The sequence below is a fragment of the Aegilops tauschii genome, chromosome 7, assembly GCF_002575655.3.
Source record: "Aegilops tauschii subsp. strangulata cultivar AL8/78 chromosome 7, Aet v6.0, whole genome shotgun sequence".
Classification (NCBI taxonomy): domain Eukaryota; kingdom Viridiplantae; phylum Streptophyta; class Magnoliopsida; order Poales; family Poaceae; genus Aegilops; species Aegilops tauschii.
The window spans coordinates 37,202,421-37,223,887 of NC_053041.3; the positions used below are offsets into that span (position 1 = coordinate 37,202,421).

A 21,467-nucleotide genomic window follows, 5' to 3' on the forward strand; every position below is an offset into this window, starting at 1 on the left:
TATCACTACGAGAAGGGCATATGTGGAGCACTTGTACCAAAAGAGAAGCGAAACAAACATGAAAAACAACACACCACACACGCGAAACAAACACGGACACAACTCTCAAGAGAGGGCGGTGGCCGAGGCCACCATGTTTGAGTTTACTTGGTATGGCATCGCGAAGATATGAACCTTGGGCCCAAGACCAACACTCATCTTTGAAGCACAAGTACCACCTAAAGTGGCTTATGTGAAAGATTGTGTTTGTTTTATGCACTTCTAGGATAAGATAGCTCATGAGTTGAGCTAGCTCCCCCTAGACATGTGCCTACATCTAAGCAAGATAACACATGAGTATGTGTGTATGAGCAAGAATTTCATCCCAAGTTACTAATATCCACGATATTTAGCTCATGCCTTAACTCGCGGAATCTTGCTTCTTCAAGGGGCTTGGTGAAGATGTCGGCTAGTTGATTCTCGGTGTTGACATGGAGTAACTCAATGTTTCCCTTGGCCACATGATCTCTAATGAAATGATGGCGAATCTCAATATGCTTGGTCTTGCTATGTTGAACCGGATTCTCGGCGATCTTGATGGCACTCTCATTGTCACACCAAAGAGGCACTTTGTCACATTTGACACCATAATCCATCAAAGTTTGCCTCATCCATAATAATTGAGCACAACAACTTCCGGCAACAATGTACTCGGCTTCGGCTGTGGAGAGAGATATACAATTTTGCTTCTTTGAAGACCAACTTACCAACGACCTCCCTAGGAATTGACATGAACCGGAAGTGGACTTGTGATCAACCTTGTCTCCGGCCCAATCCGAATCTGAGTAACCCATTAACTCAAATGATGATCCCTTGGGATACCAAAGGCCCAAGTTTGGGGTATGAACCAAATATCGAAGGATCCTTTTCACTGCCGAATAGTGGCTCTCCTTAGGAGCGGATTGAAATCTTGCACACATACACACACTCAACATAATATCTGGCCTAGATGCACAAAGGTAAAGCAAGGAACCGATCATAGAGCGATATACCTTTTGATCCACTTCTTTACCATTTGGATCAAGATGAAGTTGACCATTTGTGGGCATGGGTGTCTTCATTGGCTTGACATCTTGCATTTTGAATCTCTTGAGCATGTCTTGGATATAACGAGATTGATTGATGAAGGTTCCGCCTCTCAATTGCTTTACTTGAAAACCGAGAAAGAACTTCAACTCTCCCATCATGCTCATCGCAAATTCCTTAGTCATAAGATTCTCAAACTCAACGTTAATAGCATGGTTAGTGGATCCAAAGATAATATCATCAACATATATTTGGCAGACAAACAACTCTCCTTTTACCCTCTTCGTAAAGAGAGTGGAATCTATTACCCCAATCTGGAACCCCTTCTCGCTTAGGAACGTCGTAAGGTGATCATACCAAGCACGAGGTGCTTGTTTGAGTCCATAGAGTGCCTTATGGAGTTCATAAACGTGAGAGGGATGATCGGGGTCTTCAAAACCGGGAGGTTGCTTGACATACACCAACTCCTTAAGAGGACCATTAAGAAATGCGCTCTTAACATCCATTTGATATAATTTGAAATCATGATGAGAGGCATAAGCAAGCAAGATGCGAATGGATTCGAGACGGGCAACGGGGGCAAAAGTTTCACCAAAGTCCAAACCTTCAACTTGGGTGAAACCTTCTGCCACTAACCTTGCCTTGTTCCTTATTACTTGTCCATGTTCATCTTGTTTGTTCTTGAAAATCCACTTTGTTCCAATAACATTATGAAATTCCTTGGGTCTTTCTACAAGGGTCCACACTTTGTTGCGGGTGAAGTTGTTGAGTTCTTCATGCATGGCATCTATCCAATCCGGATCGTCAAGTGCATCTTCCACCTTAAGGGGCTCAACACAAGAGACAAACGAGTGATGTTCACAAAAGTTTGCCAAACGTCTACGAGTAGTTACCCCCTTTTTGATGCTTCCGTAGATGTTCTCGGTGAGGTGTTGAAGATGTTTTAGCTTGGCGGCCACTTTTTGCTCTTTGCGGTCAAGCTCTTCTTCACTTGGTTTTGGACTTGATGAAGAAGCTTGCCCTTGGGATTGTTTTAGCCTTGGAGACACTCTTCTCTTTGCAACCACAAGTTCTTGCTCAGAAGGAAGTGATGACGATGAAGACACTTGTGGTTGGGGTTGATCTTGATCTTGATCATGACCTTGAGCTTGATCTTGAGCCTCAACGATTGGTTCTTCATTATTTGGAAGAGTTTGCTCTTGATCTTGCTCAGGAATATGAGGGACTTGATCTTGTTCTTGGATAGGTTAATTATTTCCCGAGGCATCTTGTACAAGTGGTGTCGGTGATGACTTCCCTTGTGGAAAATCCTCAAGAGGGGCTCTTACTCCTTCTTCTTCTACTTGGACATGGGGTGTTTCTTGTGGAAGAATGTGGCCTATCCCCATTGTCCTTATAGCTTGTGAAGGAGCCTCATCACCTACAACACTAGGAACAATTTGCTCCAAATGGGAGCCGTTATCTTCGTCAAACTCCACATTTACCGTTTCCTCAATGCACCCGGTGGATTTATTGAGAACTCGGTAAGCATGAGAGTTTGATGCATATCCAAAAAATATGCCCTCATAAGTTCTAGACTCAAATTTAGCTAACCGGGATTTTTTGTTTAAAATGAAACACTTACAACCAAATACCCAAAAGTATTTGACGTTGGGCTTTCTCCCGATTAGGAGCTCGTAAGGGGTCTTGTTCTTGAGCTTGCGAAGATAAAGCCGGTTTGAAGCATGGCACGCGGTGTTGATGGCTTCTGCCCAAAGTTTGTATGGTGATTTGTACTCGTCAAGCATGGTCCTAGCCATCTCAATAAGAGTCCTATTCTTCCTCTCCGCAACACCATTTTGTTGGGGAGTATATGGTGCGGCATATTGGTGCTTTATCCCCTCTTCACTCAAGAATTCATCCATTGTATAGTTTTTGAACTCGGTGCCATTGTCACTTCGGATTGCCTTGATCTCACAGTTATGTTGACGTTGAGCTTCTTTGGCAAAGTTGATGAAGGTTTCTTGAGTTTCATCTTTAGTCTTGAGAAAGAACACCCAAGTATATCTTGTGAAGTCATCAACAATGACAAGGCAATACCTCCTCCCTCCCAAACTATCATATGTTGGAGGCCCAAGTAGATCCAAATGGATAAGCTCAAGGGGCCTCAAGGTGGTGATGATAGTCTTCACTTTATGAGCTTTTTCATGAAGCTTTCCGGCAATGCAAGCACTACAAGGACGATCTTTGGCAAAAGACACATTGGTTAGTCCAAGAATGTGCTCCCCCTTTAAGAGAGCTTGTAAATTTCTCATGCCCACGTGGGCTAGCCTACGGTGCCATAGCCACCCCACGTCGGCCTTGGCCATTAGGCATGTTGCAAGATGGGTTTTCTCTTTCGAGAAATCAACCACGTAAAGGTTGTCTTCAACATGCCCAACGAAGACCACTTTGAGATTGCTTCTCTTAAAGACGGTCACATGGAATTCACCAAAATGTGAATCATATCCAACACGAGCCAATTGAATAGTTGAAAGTAAATTGTAGTGAAGGGATTGGACAAGCATGCCATTTGAAAGTGATGAATCATTAGATATTACCACCTTGCCCAATCCCAATACCTTGCCCTTGCTATTGTCACCAAAGGAGATGTTCGAAGAGGCCTTGAGTGAATCAACGAACTCCACAAGCATCTCCCTTTCTCCGGTCATATGATTGGTGCATCCACTGTCGATCACCCATTGAGTTCCACCGGAGACATAGTCCTACAATAATCAAGCTTTGGTTATAGGTACCCATTTTGCAATGGGTCCTGGTGAGTTAGCAACAAGGGTCTTGGGAACCCAAATAGTCCAAGCATAATCATCATAGTTAGTTCCAACAAATTTTGCAAAGGTATAGCCATCATCTCCTCTCATGAGAACATATGATGGATTGTTCTTGCCGGCAAAATTCTTGGGAATGGCCTTGTCCCTAATGACCTTTCCATTCCCAACACCCTTCGTTTCCTTCTCCTTCTCCTTGTGCCCTTCTTGCACAAACACTACCTTTTGGGGAGGGGAAGGAGTCGGACCGATCTTCTTGTTGTTGTTCTTCTTCTTTTTCTTACCACTCTTAGATGCGGGATTAAACCCAACTCCCTCCTTGGCAACACACTCCTTTTGGTTGCTCAAGAGGTCGTTTAGGTTTTTCTCCCCTTGGATGCATGATACAAGCCCTTTCTCAATTTGGGCTTTCAACTTCTTATTCTCCTCTTGAAGGGAGGTGCAATCATGAACAAAGTTAGCCGTACAAGCATCATCATTTAAATCTATATGAGGCACGGAAGTGAGAGCCTTAATGGTTGTAGCTTTTAGTTGGGCATAAGACTCGGTGAGGGCAATGAGGCCACCTTTGACAACCTTGGAACTAATCACAAGGAACTCATGCTCCTCAACAAGTCTTGTATGGTCAACTAGAAGCTTTTCAACTCTAACGTTAAGACCATCTTTGTTCTCAAGAGCAAGTTGCAAAGCATAGTTGGTTTTAACAAAGTCAATTTGATGAGCAGATAAGGCTTCCTCAAGTGATGCTCTCATGACACTCTCTTCATTAAGTTCGTGCTCGAGGAGATCAACTCTCTCTTTTTCCTCTATAAGGAGGTTTTCAACGTTCTCAATAAAGTCATCGCGTTCGGCAAGTGACTTAAGGAGATCGCCAAAACGAGCACGAGCTTCACCATGAAGAGTTTTCATGAAAGCCATTAAGGATTCCTCATCATTATCCACACCCTCCTCACACTCATCCTCCACTATCTCACATGAGACATTGGGAGTGTAGTTGTCGGGTTTCTTGGATTTGGACTTTGTTTTTACCTCTTTGGCCATGAGGCACCGATGAGTGAACGGCTTGTCCTCATTTGGAGAGTCGAAGAGGTCGGTGGTGGAGGAGGAGGTAGTGGCATGCATGGCAAAGGCGGCCGTGCCCACTTGATCATCATCACCGTCATCTTCATCTCCAGACATGTATTCTTCATGAACAAGAGCCTTGTCATCCTTCCTCTTTGCAAACTTGGTGAACTTCTTCTTCTTAAGCACAAGCTTCTCGGACTTGTCTTCACGTCTCTCATACGGACAATCATGAACAAAGTGTCTTGGGCTATCACAATTGTAGCATTTCCTTCTTCCAAAAGATCTTCCTTGAAGATTTTTTCCTTTGTTTGCCATGGTCCCAGAGTACTTCTTGACTAAGAGAGCCAAGTCTTCTGCAAAATCATTTGCTGGGCACGAGGTGTCATTATCCTCCTCACATATCTCTTCACTCACTTCTTCCTCCCTTGAGGGTTGGCTTATCACTTTCTTGGCCTTCAAGGCAAGATTAGAGTTCTTGGTTGCTTGAGCTATTGCAAATGTTTTCTTGGACTTGGTTTCCAAAAGAACATGGGTAGAGAAGGTGGAAACAACTTGAGCCGCGGTCAACTTGTGATAGTCCGGACGTTGATGAACCATCATGACCATGTTATGTTCCGTGAGAACCATAGCATCGATGAACTTGTCCTTGATGAAATCATCATTTGCCCAAGTGCACCCAAAGGTTCTCAAGTTGAGCACAAGGGACTTCAACGTTCGGTAAACCTCTTATGCGGACTCACCCTCATTCCTCACAAAGAGATTGACTTCTTGCTTGAGCAAAGCTAACCGAGATCTTTGAATTGCTTCATCTCCTTCAAGAGCCTCCTCAAGGCAATCCCAAATTTCCTTTGCGGTTTTGAGAAGAGCAATGGAGTCACTATAGTCTTCAGTCACAGCGGTGCGAAGCATGTTGTGTGCGGTAGCATTGAGTTGGTCGTCAACTGCTTCCCTTGGAGTGAGATTCATTGGGTCCTTGGGGTTGAATCCATTGACCACAATCCACCACAATTGAGTTGAAGCACTGCGCATGTGAGACTCCATATCTAGCTTCCACTTAGCAAATGCATTAGCTTTCAAAGGGGGCGGAGGCCCAACAGGATTAATGCGGGGATGTTGCAAGGGTTGAGGAGAGTAAAAGGGTTCCACGGCATTGTACTTGGGAACTTGAGTACGAGCCGGAGAAGCAAGAGGTTCCCTCGAGTCATCCGCATCATGAACCTCATTTGGATCAAACGAGTTTGATGCGGACGTTGATGGCTTTAAGCGAGCATCAATTTCCTCCTTGACCGAGGCCCGAACCTCTTTCAACATAGAGACTTTGAGGTCTGCAAACATTGAAAGAAGATCGGCCGCGGTCAAGGGGGCACTCGGATTAGTAGGAGCGGCGGGAGCACCGACATGAGCACCAAGTGCCTCGGCCACGGCGGGGGGTTGGTTTTGACCATCCTCCGCAACGGGTGTGCTACCTCCCTCATTCCCTAGATCGACCATATCCTCTAAGGTTGTAAAACCTTATATTAGAGCACGAGGCTCTGATACCAATTGAAAGGATCGATACGGTCGACTAGAGGGGGGGTGAATAGGAGACTACAAATTTTAATATTTCTTGTCGTTTTTAAGGCAAAGCGGATAAAAGAGTTCACTAGATATGCAACTAGGTGAATGCAACCTATATGACAAGCAAGCTCCAAGAAAAAAATTCTAGGCAACAAACTAAATAGCAAGCCAACAAGCAAACAACCACAAAGTAAGGTGCGGGGAAAGGATTAACCACATGTGAGACGAGGACGTGGATTTTAACCCGAAGTTCACTCTTCCTTGGGGAAGAGCTACTCTCCGTTTGGAGCGGTGCCGGAGCCAAAGCTTGCGGAACGCCACCAAAGGCTCACCGTATTCTCCTCCGAGTCACTCGAATCACTCGGGGTTGGTCTTGAAGGCGACCACCACACCTTTACAAACTTCTCCAGAGCACACCACAAGCAAGGAAGCTTCCGGAGGAACCTCTAACCGCCTAGGAGCCCGAGCTCCAAGAGTAACAAGTCAATGGGGAAGAAATGTTGCGGGGAACGCGATTTGGTTTGGTCAAGTTGTAGATCGGGTCTTGCTCTCCCAATCCCCAAAGTTTCAACAAGTTTGGGTGGAGGGATTGAGAGTATTGAGCAAAATGGGGTGCAGCAATGGTGGAGCTCAACAAGACATTAGGGTTAAGGGTTGGAGGTGGAAGAAGGCCCTATATATAGTGTTCTTGAGCTGGTGGGGATTTCTGCCCGTTGGACCCCGTGCGCACGGGCTAAGTCAGCCCCGTGCGCACGGGGTACTCAGAGACTATCACACCACCCCGTGCACACGGGGGTCAGAAGACCCCGTGCGCACGGGGTACTCAGAGAGTTACGCAGTACCCCGTGCGCACGGGGGTCAAAGGACCCCGTGCGCACGGGGTACCCAGTAACTTTCTGTTGCAAGCTTTCTGAGTACCACAGCACACACAATAGGTTCTTTAGGTGGTCGGAGTGGGAAGGATAAGAGAGTAAGGCTCGGCAATGGCATTCCCACACGACTTTCATCCACACAAACCCCTCTTAATAGTGCGGTCTTTCCTACGACTCGAAGCAAACCAAAACTAAAACCTTCGAAGCGTCGAAAGACCACGCCTTTGCCCTTTTTGAAATGGGGGGGGGGGGTCGCACATCTCCATCGTGGGCACTTAGAACCAATATCCTGAGAAAGACTTAAGCAACCGATATTAGTTCAACTAACCAAATTGTCATCACACCAAAATATAGTATAAGTGCCACTTGCACTTTCACACGGCATCAAGCAGGAACTCGAGTCTAGCATCTTCCATCCCTCACTGGCCGGAGCTAGCGAAGCTCGCCGTACCCCGCTGGATTTGGACAAGCCTTCCACGGCGGCGGCAGGTTCAAGAACGACCTAGTCAAGAGGGTTTGGATCTGGGTTTGGGTTTGGTGCCGGCCTCTCTCCAGCCGGACCTGCACATGACGTCCGGTAGGCGCAGCGGACGGCCGTCGCGCACTGGCGAACTGTTCCACGGGTCGGAGAAAAAAGTAAACGTTCTGGTCCGTCGCCCAGGAAAATCGGCGCGGGGACGGAGGTCCAGCCATACGTTTCGGGCCCACTCTTTGGCACTGTTTCATGTCGTACCCGTGCTGTATTCTCTATTTCCGCTGCTTTTGTGCAGACATGCCAGTGCATGTTTCCCGAATCACGAGACCTGAGCCGACGCCAGCGATTTCGGGTGCAGCTGAGCTCGAGCACCGAATCGCTGCGTCCATTTGTCAGAGATTATTTTGCAAGAAGTTTCAACATTTTATCACACTAGCACAAATGCCCCGTGCGGTGCAACGGGAGAGAAATTTTATTTATGACAAGCAACAGGAAAGATAATCGATGTGTCAAGAAACAACGGTCTCCACAACGGTTGGCGACAGAGCAAGGAGTTGTGGTCTTCTCACTGGACATGTTTGGCTCGTGAAGTCTTGATAGTGGTGGGGTTGGTAGGCGTGGTGGCGAGCACCCAACTCGTGCCTTTTTCTTTCACGTCCGCCTCCATCTCGGGGTTGTGCATGCCTCCTCATTTGGTGGGTGTGTGACGACCTTTGGAACACGGTTGCTTCGACCGCTCTCCTACGACGGCCTAACCAGATGGATTACTAATTGCAGCATATAAATCCTATTTCATAAGCATAATCAGGCATGAATGTCCTTTTATTATGACGGTTTGTTCTCTTTGATTATTTTATTGCTCACGTATCCATATTTTTTTTTCTAATTAGAGCCAAACAACATATTCTCATTTATTGGTACATGCCCACAAGTTTTTTAATTTATATCCAACCAGGATAGAACAAACGCGCGCTCTAACCTATGGCCAGCGCGAATATTTAAGGAGATACGATAGCTTCAGATTTGATTTTTTTAACATTCAAAGAAATATGAACTGCCGAATATTCTTGGAAACGTTAATTTTTTTTTCAAAGCTCGGACAGTTCTAAAAATTGTGAACATTGTTTTTTGAAAATTCCATATCATTTTGGAAAAACACAAACAAAATTAGTATCAGGAATAGTAATTGAAGTTGAAAAACAATATTTTGAAAACATGAACCATTTATAAAGCACAGCATTATTAATTTTTTTGAGAACGGGAGCATTCAGAACATTTCTAAAAAATGTATCTTAGATGCAAACATTATTTTGTTTTTGTGAACTTTTCACTAAAATAGTTATATTTTTTTAATATGGAACATTTTATAAAATATGAATTTTATAAAAAATCTCGAACAATTCTGAAATAGATTTTTTAAATTGCAACATTTTCTTAATGTTGAGGAAATTCTGAAACCTATTTTTTTAAAGTTTCTAATATTAAAACAGGAATAAAATTTTGTAATGTTGATTTTTATCAATATTTGAACAAAAATTGAAATTTTGAATTCATTTTGTATATTTTTTTATTTCACGAAAAAATAAAAATAAAAATGGGAAAATGAAAACGGAACAGAAACAGAAACAGAACACTAAAAAACAAAAACGGGCCGGCCCAGTCTTGGGCGACCTGTGCGTACATTAAATTATTTGTCACCCCGTGCGACAAATAATGTCCTCCCAACGCATGGGCAGGCTTATTACTGGGTTGGCTTTGTTGGGCTGGACTGCGCAAGGCCCAGGTGCGGTATTCTGGACAAACTTTTTGTCTTTTCTAGTGGAGAGACACACAAAAATTTAATACCACCTCGGATAGCAAAAAAAATATTTTTGGCGATGAACGGATGAAAATATTGGAGAAACGCACCTTACTTTATTAGTAGGTATAGATTCTAACTTTTCTAGGGAATTTTTGCAACAACGGTAAACTTTATATTTTGAAACAGCAACATGTAGACTTGCAAAATAAGCATGGCAAAGGCTATGCTTGATATTTTTATTAAAAAGAAAGATGCAAAACATTATTCTGAATAACAGCAAGCAAATCCTAATAAAATAAAATAATGCTCCAAGCAAAACACATATCATGTGACGATAAAAAACATAGCTCCGAGTGAGGTTACCGATAATGTTGGAGACGAAAGAGGGGATGCCTTCCGGGGCATCCCCAAGCTTAATTGCTTGGATCTTCCTTGAATACTACCTTGGGGTGCCTTGAGCATCCCCAAGCTTAGGGTATTGTCACTCCTTATTCTCCTCATATCGACATCTCACCCAAAACTTGAAAACTTCAATCACACAAAACTTAACGGAACCTTGTGAGATAGGTTAGTATGATAAAGAGCAAACCATTTCGCTTTTGGTACTGTCAAAGACAAGATTCATAATCATTTCCACACAATGCCCATTGTAGCATATCATTTCCACAATTTATATTGAGCAATATAAGCCATAGAAACTAGAAAACAAGCAAACTATGCATTGAAAACAGAATCTGTCAAAAACAGAACAGTCTGTAATGATCTAGATAACTACGATACTTCTGCTACTCCAAAAATTATGAAAAAATTAGGACCACGTGAGCAATTTGTATACTAAACTTCTTCAAAAAGAATCAACTCAAAAGCACTCTTCTGTTAAAAATGAGAATTATTTTCGTGAGCGCAAAAGTTTCTGTTTTTCAGCAAGATCAAATCAACTATCACCCAACATGATCCAAAAGGCTTTACTTGGCACTTTATATAAACAAAAGCAATAAAACATGATCAATACAATAGCATAATCATGTGAACACACAATAAAAGTAGGTAAAAGTGTTGGGTTGTCGCCCCACAAGCGTTTTTCTTTAATGCCTTTTAGCTAGGCATGATAATTTCAATGATGCTCACATAAAAGATAAGAATTGAAACATAAAGAGAGCATCATGAAACACATGGCAAGGACATTTAAGCCTAACCCACTTCCTATGCATAGGAATTTTGTGAGCAAAAAAATTATGAGAACAAGAATCAACTAGCATAGGAAGGCAAAACAAGTATAACTTCCAAACTTTCAACATAAAGAGAGGAAACTTGATATTATTGCAATTCCTATAAGCATATGTTCCTCCCTCATAATAATTTTTAGTGGCATCATGAATGAATTCAACAATATAACTATCACATAAAGCATTCTTTTCATGATCCATAAGCATAGAAATTTTACTACTCTCCACATAAGCAAATTTATTCTCATGAATAGTAGTGGGAGCAAAGCAACCAAAATAACTATCATGTGATGGAAAATTAAAATCATAATGACAAGTTTCATGGTTATCATTATTCTTTGTAGCATACATGTCATCACCATAATCATCATAGACAGGAACTTTGTTATCATAATCAATTGCAATCTCCTCCAAAATAGTGAATTCATCATTAAATAAAGTCACGACCTCTCCAAATCCACTTTCATCAATATAATCATCATAAATAGGAGGCATGCAATCATCATAATAAATTTTCTCATCAAAACTTGGGGGACTAAAAATATCATATTCATCAAATATAGCATCCCCAAGCTTGTAACTTTGCATATCATTAGCATCATGGATATTCAAAAAATTCATACTAACAACATTGCAATCATGCTCATCATTTAAATATTTTGTGCCAAACATTTTATTGACTTCTTCTTCTAACAAGTGAGCACAATTTTCCGAACCATCATTTTCAAGAAAGATATTATAAAGATGATCAATAATATGATGCAACCTCAATTCCATTTTTTTTGTAGTTTTCTTTTTATAAACCAAACTAGTGATAAAACAAGAAACTAAAAGATTCAATTTCAAGATGTAAAGATATACCTTCATGCACTCACCTCCCCGGCAACAGCGCCAGAAAAGAGCTTGATGTCTACTACGCAACTTTATTCTTGTAGACTCATGTTGGGCCTCCAAGCGCAGAGTTTTGTAGGACGGTAGCAATTTTCCCTCAAGTGGATGACCTAAGGTTTATCAATCCGTAGGAAGTGTAGGATGAAGATGGTCTCTCTCAAACAACCCTGCAACCAAATACAAGAAATCTCTTGTGTCCCCAACACACCCAATACAATGGCAAATTGTATAGGTGCACTAGTTCAGCGAAGAGATGGTGATAAAAGTGTAATATTTATGGTACAAATATATTTTTATAATCTGAATAAATAAAAACAGTAAGGTAACAAAATAGTAAACGGGCGCAAAAACGGTATTGAAATGCTTGAAAATGAGGCCTAGGGTCCGTACATTCGCTAGTGCAATTTCTCAACAATGCTAATATAATTGGACATATAACCACTCCTCAAAGTGCGATGAAGAATCACTCAAAGTTCCTATCTAGCGGAGAACATAAGAATAAATTGTTTGTAGGGTACGAAACCACCTCAAAGCTATTCTTTCCGTTTGATCTATTCAAGAGTTCGTACTAAAATAACACAAAGTTATTATTTCCGTTGATCTATCCTAGAGTTCGTACTAAAATAACACCAAAGAAAATTCATATTCGTAATACTCAATCCAACACAAAGAACTTCCAAGAGTGCCCCAAGATTTCTATCGGAGAAATAAAGACAAGAACGTACATCAACCCCTATGCATAGATTACCCCAATGTCACCTTGGAATCCACGAGTTGAGTGCCAAAACATATATCAAGTGAATCAATGCGGTACCCCATTGTCACCACGAGTATTCAATTGCAAGACATATATCAAGTGTTCTCAAATCCATAAAAGTATTCAATCCGATAACAACGAAATCTCGAAGGGAAAAACTCAATTCATCACAACAAGATAGAGAGGGGAAAACACCATATGATCCGACTATATTGACAAAGCCCACGATACATCAAGATCATGACATCTCAAGAACACGAGAGAGAGAGAGAGAGAGAGAGAGAGAGAGAGAGATAAAACACATAGCTACTGGTACAAACCCTCAGCCCCGAGGGTGGACTACTCCCTCCTCATCGTGGTGGCCGCCGGGATGATGTAGATGGCCACCGGAGATGATTCCCCCCCTTCGGCAGAGTGCCGGAATGGGTCTAGATTGGTTTTCGGTAGCTACAAAGCCTTGCAGCGGCGGAACTTCTGATCTAGGGTCACCCAGAGGGTTTTTGGAATATTTATGAATTTATAGGGTAAAGAGGGGGTGTGGGAGGCCACCGAGGTGGGCACAACCCACCTGGGCGCGCCTGGTCCCCCAGGCGCGCCCTGGTGGGTTGTGTCCCCCTCGGGGCATGCCCTAGGTGCTTCTCTGGCCCATCCTGAGTGTTCTGGTCCACAAAAAATCTCCAAAAAGTTTCGCGGTGTTTGGACTCCATTTGATATTGATTTCCTGCGATGTAAAAACAAGCAAAAAATAGCAACTGGCACTGGGTCAATAGGTTAGTCCCAAAAATAATATAAAGTTACTATAAAATTATTGTAAAACATCCAAGAATGATAATAAAATAGCATGAATACTTTATAAATTATAGATACGTTGGAGACATATCAGTCACCTCCAGCGGTATGACAAATCCAACCTCAGTTCTTGATACCCGTGGCAACGACAACTTCAATCTCCGGTAGCAGGCCCTGCTTGTCCCCTTTCCTCTTTGTCTTGTTCGTGTCATCGCCGGGATGGGCAGGTCATCAGCTCCAATAGTGGTAAGCATCATACAACCACCCTCCATTGTTAGGTCATTAGGTAGGGTGTACAGTTGATTTCACTAGGACGAACAACTGAAGCTGGTTATTCACGCAACAACACTCATATTTGTGGCCTAAGCCATGTTGGTCAAAAGGAGAGCGGTCCATCAGAGTGATGTGCCTGTTATCCATTATGGTCCCCGGTGTTTAACCCGAGATAGGCATAGGACGCGAATCAAAATTACGTCTACAACATCAACGACGTGCATGGAGGCTGTGGACATGCTTCGAATGTGAAGAGCGTCTTTGCCAAGCTTGTGTAGATGTCTATGATCAGGGGGTTGCTAGAAGATAGCATCCACACCTCTGGTGAAGAGTAAGCTGTAATGCTACTTCATGTTGTAAGTCATAACCAGAGGTTCAGAGTGATTCACAACACATTCGGGAGATTCACTGAGACAGTTTCTTGGTATTTTAAGCAAGTCTTGTACGCCGTTGGGGAGCTCAGAGGAGAGATGATAGGGGTGGAGCCCATTGGGATGACCCGTATGCACAGGAATACGGGTCAAAAAAATTGCCAGTAGTACCTATGAAATAAAAAGGCCCACTGCATCAGGATAGTCCAATAACTTTGCATCGGGGTATGTTCTTTTCAGCACGCTTCCGCAGTCAGCATTGGGCATTGGGCGCTCCTATATCTCGCATTAAGTGAGACGAGGGGGAATTCTTGCGTCGAGCGCTACATATCTGGTCGGACTACAGAGTTAAAAATGGTGCTAGCTAGGGATTGATCATGGGATCAACTAGTTGCTTCCCAGCACTTCTAGCCACTACAACAAACTCAACTTGTTGTACTCTATGGAGAGCGCGGCCTACTAGAAGAAAAATGAGCCGAGTTTTACCATGTTTACTTCCTTTTCCTGTTTTTTACTTTGTTTTTATTTTCTTTGTTTCTTCATTTTTACTCGTCTAATTCAACTTGCCTTTTATTTTCTTTTTACTTGGTTTTCCCATGCTTTTCTCAAAATAATATCGGTTAACAAACACAAAAAATGCTGAATAAGCATTAAAAATGTTGAACGAGTATTGAGAAAATGTCGAAGTAATAAAAATGTTGAATAAGTATTTTTTAATATTTAGAAAATATTTAAAAATGTTCAATAAGTATTAAAAATGTTGAACAAGTATTTGACAAATGTTGAATAGGTATTAAAAATTGTTGAACGTGTATTTAAAAAATTTGTTGAACTAGTATTCGAAAATGTTGAATAAGCATTAGATATATTGAATAACTATTAAAATATTGAACAAGTATTTGAAAATGTTGAATAAGTATTAAAAAATGTTGAACGACTACTTGAAAAATATTGAACATGTATTTGAAAAATGCTGAATAAGCATTAAAATATTAAACAAGTATTTTAAAAATATTGAATAAGTCTTCAGAAAATGTTGAACGTGTATAGAAAAAATATTGATCACTTACTAAAAAATTGTTTTTGATATATATGAAAATGTAGAGGGAAGACAGAAACAAACATAAGAAAAAACAAAATAAAAACAAAAAATGAACGAGGAATGCTAGGCGTGTATTTGAAAAATATTGTTGACATATACAAAAAAATGTAGAAAATGATAACAAGCAAAACCTAAAAAAACAAATTAGATAAAAAATAAAATAAAAAATGTAAATAGTACTGAAAAATGGAGAAGAAAAAAGAAAAGAAAGAAAAGAAAACAAAAAGAACAAAGAAAACCGGCTCGAATCCTTAAGTAGGGCACGCCGCTATTACATACTGCGGACGTGGCCTAGTGGAGTGGCTAGCAGCGCCTTGTTTCTAGCTGGCTACTGTATCACTTAATGCCATAAATAGTCGGGGAGCTGCGGTACATACTCTCCATCGCCTAATGCGATAAATAGTTGCTGCGGTACATACTCCCGCTCCGGCAAAGTTGCCCATAAGGGAAAAATCCATCTCTGCACCCGAGCTCATCTGCACCCCTGCCGACGAAAAAAATCAAAATAAATACTAGAAAAATTCAAAAAATTCCATTTTTTTGTGCGATAGACAATTTGATGCGTGAGGTTTCATCAAAATTTCAAATCATTTGAACATCTAAAGAGCTCTCAGCAAAAAAAAAACAAATTGGGGGCCTGTAAAAATGTTTACTGTTCATGTACTGTTTTGGTCCGATTTGACTTTTTTCCTGCGAGCAGCTCAGACGTCCAAATGACTTGAAATTTAGAGCGGGCCTCACGCATCAAATTGTCTACCTCAAAACTTTTGTTTTGCAATTTTTTGATTTTTTTTAATTTGTTACGAATTGTTTTCTAACAGGGTGCAGATGAGTCTTTTTTTTTGAGTCTAGGTGCAGATGAGCCTGGGCACCAAAACGCCATACTCTCCGTAAGGGTAAATGCTTATAGATATGCCCGTTGTAGGGCCCTTTTAGTATCCGAGGCCTGAACCGCTAGAAATGGGCCAACTGAAGCGGCAGCAGCTTGGCGCCATCGCGGGGAAAAAAAAGTTTGTCTAAAAAAAAGGGAAAAAAGAAGGCGGGAGAAGAGACTCCAGCGGCGGCGGCGAGGCGTGGGTCCAGGGAGCGGGGATGAGCTCGTCGACGACGTCCGGGCAGGGGCAGGGCGACGAGGCGCCGGACCTGGTGTGCGTGGTGGACTGCGTGCATGGCATGGTCGACGCCCTCTCCTGCGTCCGCTGGAACAAGCATCAGGTCAGCAGCCGCCCCCCTCTCCTCTCCTCTCCTCTCCTCCGCACGTGTAGGCTGTATCTAAGAGCCGCCCTCCATGGCATGGTCGTCCCGCAGGGCGCGGTGGTGGAGCTGTCGGAGCACGGCATCGTGGTCACCGTGGAGGAGAGCGGCTGCCTCCAGGCCAAGGTCTACCTCAAGACCGAGGTTCGTGCCCGCCAGGTGTTCGCGTTTATTCCTCACCGAGCCCGGCTGTTGAAATTCACTGGGGATTGACCGTTGCAGCTGTTTGCGGAGTACGACCACGGGGCGGAGGGCCGTCCACGGTTCGGCCTCAGCCTGGGGCTCCTCATCGACTGCCTCAACATGTTTACCGTCCCAGGGTTCGCCTCCCCCGTCGAGATCCGGTACCCTGGCCCCGACATGCAGCTTCTCCTCAGGTGTGCATCTTGTCTGCCTACTAGGTTCTCTTTGTTCGTCCTTGCTTCGTAATGCTGTCAATTGATATTGTAACCCATTAGACATTTGCATAATCGTGATACTGTGACTGCGGTGGATAAAATATAAATAGCTATTTGTTCATCTTTATATTAAACCTTGATGAGATCAATAAATCGTGCTCCTAAAGTTCACTTTACTACATTCCCACCCTCGCCAAAAACAAATAAACATTCGAGCTTCGTGTTCAACTCAAAATTTAAGTTAATTCTGGAGATGGATGTAACTTACTAATGTGAAACAAATAAAAAGGTTAACTGCCAGGCGGTTCTCATCGGACTTTTGTGTTAAGTGTATGCATTGATTCAGTGCTGTACTGTTACATTAGCTTGTCACGTTCAGTTATTCCGTGACTTAGTCGTAGCCTGTACTAGCCCACGATGCACGATTCAGTACATGTCTTGTTCTGTAACTTCTACAAGCAGAGCTATATATATATATCCCTCTGCTGAACTTCAACGAAAGCAAGCTAATCATTTTGCTCCTACGACTATTTGGTTGTCTCTGTTTTCCTAACATCACAGCTACCACCCATAAGCTTGCACCTAGATCTCTTCCATGTGTGTTCTTACGATATCCAGATGAACACCATGGATATAGGTGTTTGGACTTGGACTCCGGCCGTGTAATTATTTCACGCCATGTTGTCTTCGATGAGACGTCCTTCCCTTTCTCCTCTCGCCACTCCACTACAACGCTTCCGCAACCACCCTCCATTACTCCTAGTATATCCTCATCACGACCAACATATATCTCCTCACCTACACCTTATCTACACTACACAACCTTATTACACCTATTTCTTCACCTCAAAATCCACCTACACCTATTTCTCCACCATCTCTTCCCTTATCAGCTTCAGCATCTGAATCTACATCCTCTCCTTCTACAACATCCTCCACTAGTTATTATTCTTCACCCTCCTCTCCCAACACACCACCTCTTCCTGCCAATGCTATTCCTGTTACCATCCCGTCTAATTCTCATCGCACGACCACTCAAGCCAAGCATGGTTTTGGCATCTCTGTACGCCTGCTTAATCTTCTACTCCCTCTGTTTACAAATATAAGATGTTCTAACTGTTTTTTGAATCGGATGTATATAGACACGTTTTAGTGTGTTTATTCACTCATTTCAGTCTGTATGTAGTCTATATTGAAATATCCAAAACATCTTATATTTGTGAACGGAGGGAGTAGCTATTTCTCCTCTACCCAAAACTTACCAGTCTGCCCTCCATGATCAAAAGTGGAAAGATGCTATGTGTTCTGAATATGACACTCTTCTTCAAAATGAAACATGGGTGTTTGTTCCTAGGCCCTCCTCTGCTAATTTAGATTTTGGGAAATTGAATTTTGGACACAAATATCTTGCAGATGGGTCGCTTGCACGCTATAAAGGCAGATGGGTCTGTAAGTTATTCTCAGCAGACAGGTATAGACTAGAGGAAACCATCTCTTCTGTAGTTAAACCAAGCACTATTCAAATTGTTTTATCCATTGCAGTATCGTCCTCATAGCCTATTCACCAACTTGATGTTCAAAATGCCTTTTTTGCATGGATACTTACAAGAAACAGTAAGCTGTGAACAGCCTCAAGGTTTTGAAAACCCTTTTTTTCCTCATCATGTTTGTCTCCTTAAAAAAATCTCTATATGGTCTAAAACAAGCTCCTAGAGCTTGGTTCCGTCAGTTTTCTACCTTTATCCAGCGAATTGGTTTCTCTGCTTCTAAATCTAATAGCTGTCTGTTCATTTATCATTCAGCTACTCAAACTGCTTACCTTCTTTTATACGTTGATGATGTTGTTCTCACTGCATTTCTCAACATCGTTATTGATTCCCTCAATTCTGAATTCTCCATGACTGACCTAGGTCCTCCTCACCATTTCCTTGGTATTTCTGTTAGCAGATCTTCTTCTGGTCTCTTTCTCTCTCAACGTCAATACATTTCTGAACTCATCGACAAAGCTGGAATGACAACTTTTTGTACTGCTCGCACTCCAGTTGACACCGGTTCTAAGCTTGATTCTAGTCGCTCCCCTGTTTCTGACCCAACCTTTTATCGCAGACTTGCAGGTGCCCTGCAATATGCAACTCTAACTAATTTCATATTGTGTTGAGCAGGCCTGCCTGTTTATGCATGATCCTCGCGAACCTCACCTCAACCTTATCAAACGAATAATTCGATACCTTAAAGGAACTCTTAACCTTGGTCTGCATCTCACCACTTCCACTCCTACCTCTCTGATAGCATGCTCAGATGCCGACTGGGCTGGATGCTCTGAAACTCGGCTCTCTACTTTTGAGTTTTGTGTATTCTTAGGTGATAATTTGATTCCATGGTCTTCAAAGAGGCAGCACACTGTTTCCTGTTCATCGGCTGAAGCAGAATACTGAGCTATTGCTCACGCAGTTCCTGAGATTGTCTGGCTCCAGCAACTCCTGCAGTTTTTCAGGAATTTCGCTCCAGTCTCAGCATCTCTGGCGGCTGATACTGCAGGGGGCTGTTAATTGTATACATTGATTCAGTGCTGCACTGTTACATTAGCTTGTCATGCTCAGTTATTCCGTGACTTAGTCCTAGCCTGTACTAGCCCATGATGCACGATTCAGTACACGTCTGGTTCTGTAACTGCTACAAGCAGAGCTATATGTATCCCTCTTCTGAACTTCAACGAAAGCAAGTCAATCATTTTGCTCATGCTTTTCATTCTGGTAACACGAGTGCAGGTCAGTGGGGTCTCCAGATGCATGTATACATGCAGAAATCAGAACCAGAATTCCTGATACTGTCGCCTGGGATTACCATTTTGAGCATGCAGGGAATACTCCAGTCACTTTTACTGTTAAGGTACCTGCAACACTTTCTCCATTCTTTTGTGGCAGTATTCCCTTGCTACGAGTTCTTACTTTTAGTACCTCAAAACTAATGATTCACCTCTTGAAATGTCAGTCTGCCATCCTGAAAGAATCAATTGATGACCTTGAGTGGCCAGGCTCCAGCATTCAGATTCAATTTCATCCAGACCCCCCTTCAGTAATATTTAAAGGCGAAGGGCATGGTGACTTGGAGGTGTGTCATGAATTTCTGTCTGCACTTCAGATAGCTTCCATTGGTGTCCATATCTAAATGCCACTTAATCCATTTGGCAGATTGAATTCTCCTACTATGCAAATACCGATCTTCTAATTGCATTCCAGTGTGACCAAGAACTGTCCTACAGGTAAAACTCTTGCGCCTAAAATCTACAGCATGCTTCTTTGTGCTGATCCTACAGTTCTCTGCAAGGTATAAGTACAAGTTTCTTCGTGCCACTACCTCGAATGTTCCAAGTAGCGTCTTGAAGGAGAATCGTGGGAGTAAAGTGACGATTGGGAGGGGAGGGATGCTCAAAATCCAGCACCTGGTTTCAGTTGCAAGGCTAGGTACGCAATCCTACCATAATTTTGCTGGAGGGGCTCAACAGCCAAGCCGGATTGCTTTTATCGAATTCTTTGTGAAGCCGGAGGAGGATGATTAAAGGACAAATGACCCCTTAGCATGTATTGTACATAGGTTATTTTGTTGGGCCTGTGTCATCTATGAGGTCTAGCTTTTTCTTCAGTAGTTGTGAAACTGAAGGTGACGGCATTCTTTTTCTGTCTAATGACTTTTGTTGTAAACTACTCGTCTCTGCTCTGTGGACCTTTCTTTTATGCTGATTAGTTAAATTATATGGAAATGAAGAAAGTCCGTGCCATCGTTCTTCTTCCTTCCAAATGAGCTTCATTTAAATTGTTACCATTTTAACTTTTTTCAAAGTGGCAAGGACACACAAAGCAATAATTAGGATAGTAATAGTTGGAAGGTGGAGTACAAAAACTATTGACACGAACTGAATTTGAGCCCCAAATATGTGGATCATTTCTAGATATGTATCCATGGTTAGTTTAATGACTATGAATATTATTTCATGAAATCATTTGACTTATCAATGTTTCTAGATATGTATCCATGGTTAGTTTAATGACTATGAATATTATTTCATGAAATCATTTGACTTATCAATGGACTATGTGGGCATTAAGGACTGGTGGTCCAACTTTTGGAGCAAATGGTCTTGTTACACCGCAACTACATCGTATGTTGCCTGAAAATAATCCAGAGTTGGTGCTGCAAGCTAGTTGAGCTCATTGTCTCTGTCTCGTCGTAGCCTCCCACTGCTCTCAACAGGCCACCAATTAGTTTAGCTCAGTGCTGCAAATAACCAGGCCACTATTGAGTGGCCCATTGTTCAATTGCTAGCCATTCCCAAGTGAGGCATGTGTAATGTCCGTTTTCGCTCCCTTTGCTGTTGTTGCTCCTGTTTGTTCTGTACCCTGTACATAATGTGCTTGCTGAAGTTGATAAACTTGCACATCACACCAACTGCTTACCTCGACAAACACTTAAATAGACAAAACATGTGGATTGGCTATGCATTAACTTTGAAAGGAATGCCAGCTAAGAGAAGTTCTTTTATCTGCAACGGTGAGGGCGGAAGAGATATATGTTCCATTCATTTATCACCAACGAATCTTCAACAAGTAAAAAGTACAGGAAGAAAGACTGCATCCTGTCGGAAGTATGTTTCTTTCTGGTCAATTATAGGAAATTTGTGTCCAGTCAAGACCTTAACTTAGCAAGAAAGAAGAACCGGGGCCTCCCAGGAATAAAAATGAATCGATGGCGAAAGCATCTAAGCCTTGG

The 21,467-nt window shown here is 42.3% G+C and overlaps 1 protein-coding gene across 1 annotated transcript; it reads left to right on the forward strand.

Moving 5' to 3' along the window:
• The first annotated feature begins 15,807 nt into the window (after positions 1 to 15,807).
• On the forward strand, positions 15,808 to 20,468 carry LOC109768645 (uncharacterized). Its single transcript, XM_020327394.4, has 7 exons — positions 15,808 to 16,263; positions 16,357 to 16,446; positions 16,525 to 16,679; positions 19,469 to 19,589; positions 19,692 to 19,811; positions 19,892 to 19,962; positions 20,028 to 20,468. Exons 1-7 carry the CDS (start codon positions 16,141 to 16,143, stop codon positions 20,257 to 20,259), a joined length of 912 nt encoding a protein of 303 aa, XP_020182983.1. The 5' UTR covers positions 15,808 to 16,140; the 3' UTR covers positions 20,260 to 20,468.
• The last annotated feature ends 999 nt before the right edge of the window (positions 20,469 to 21,467 follow it).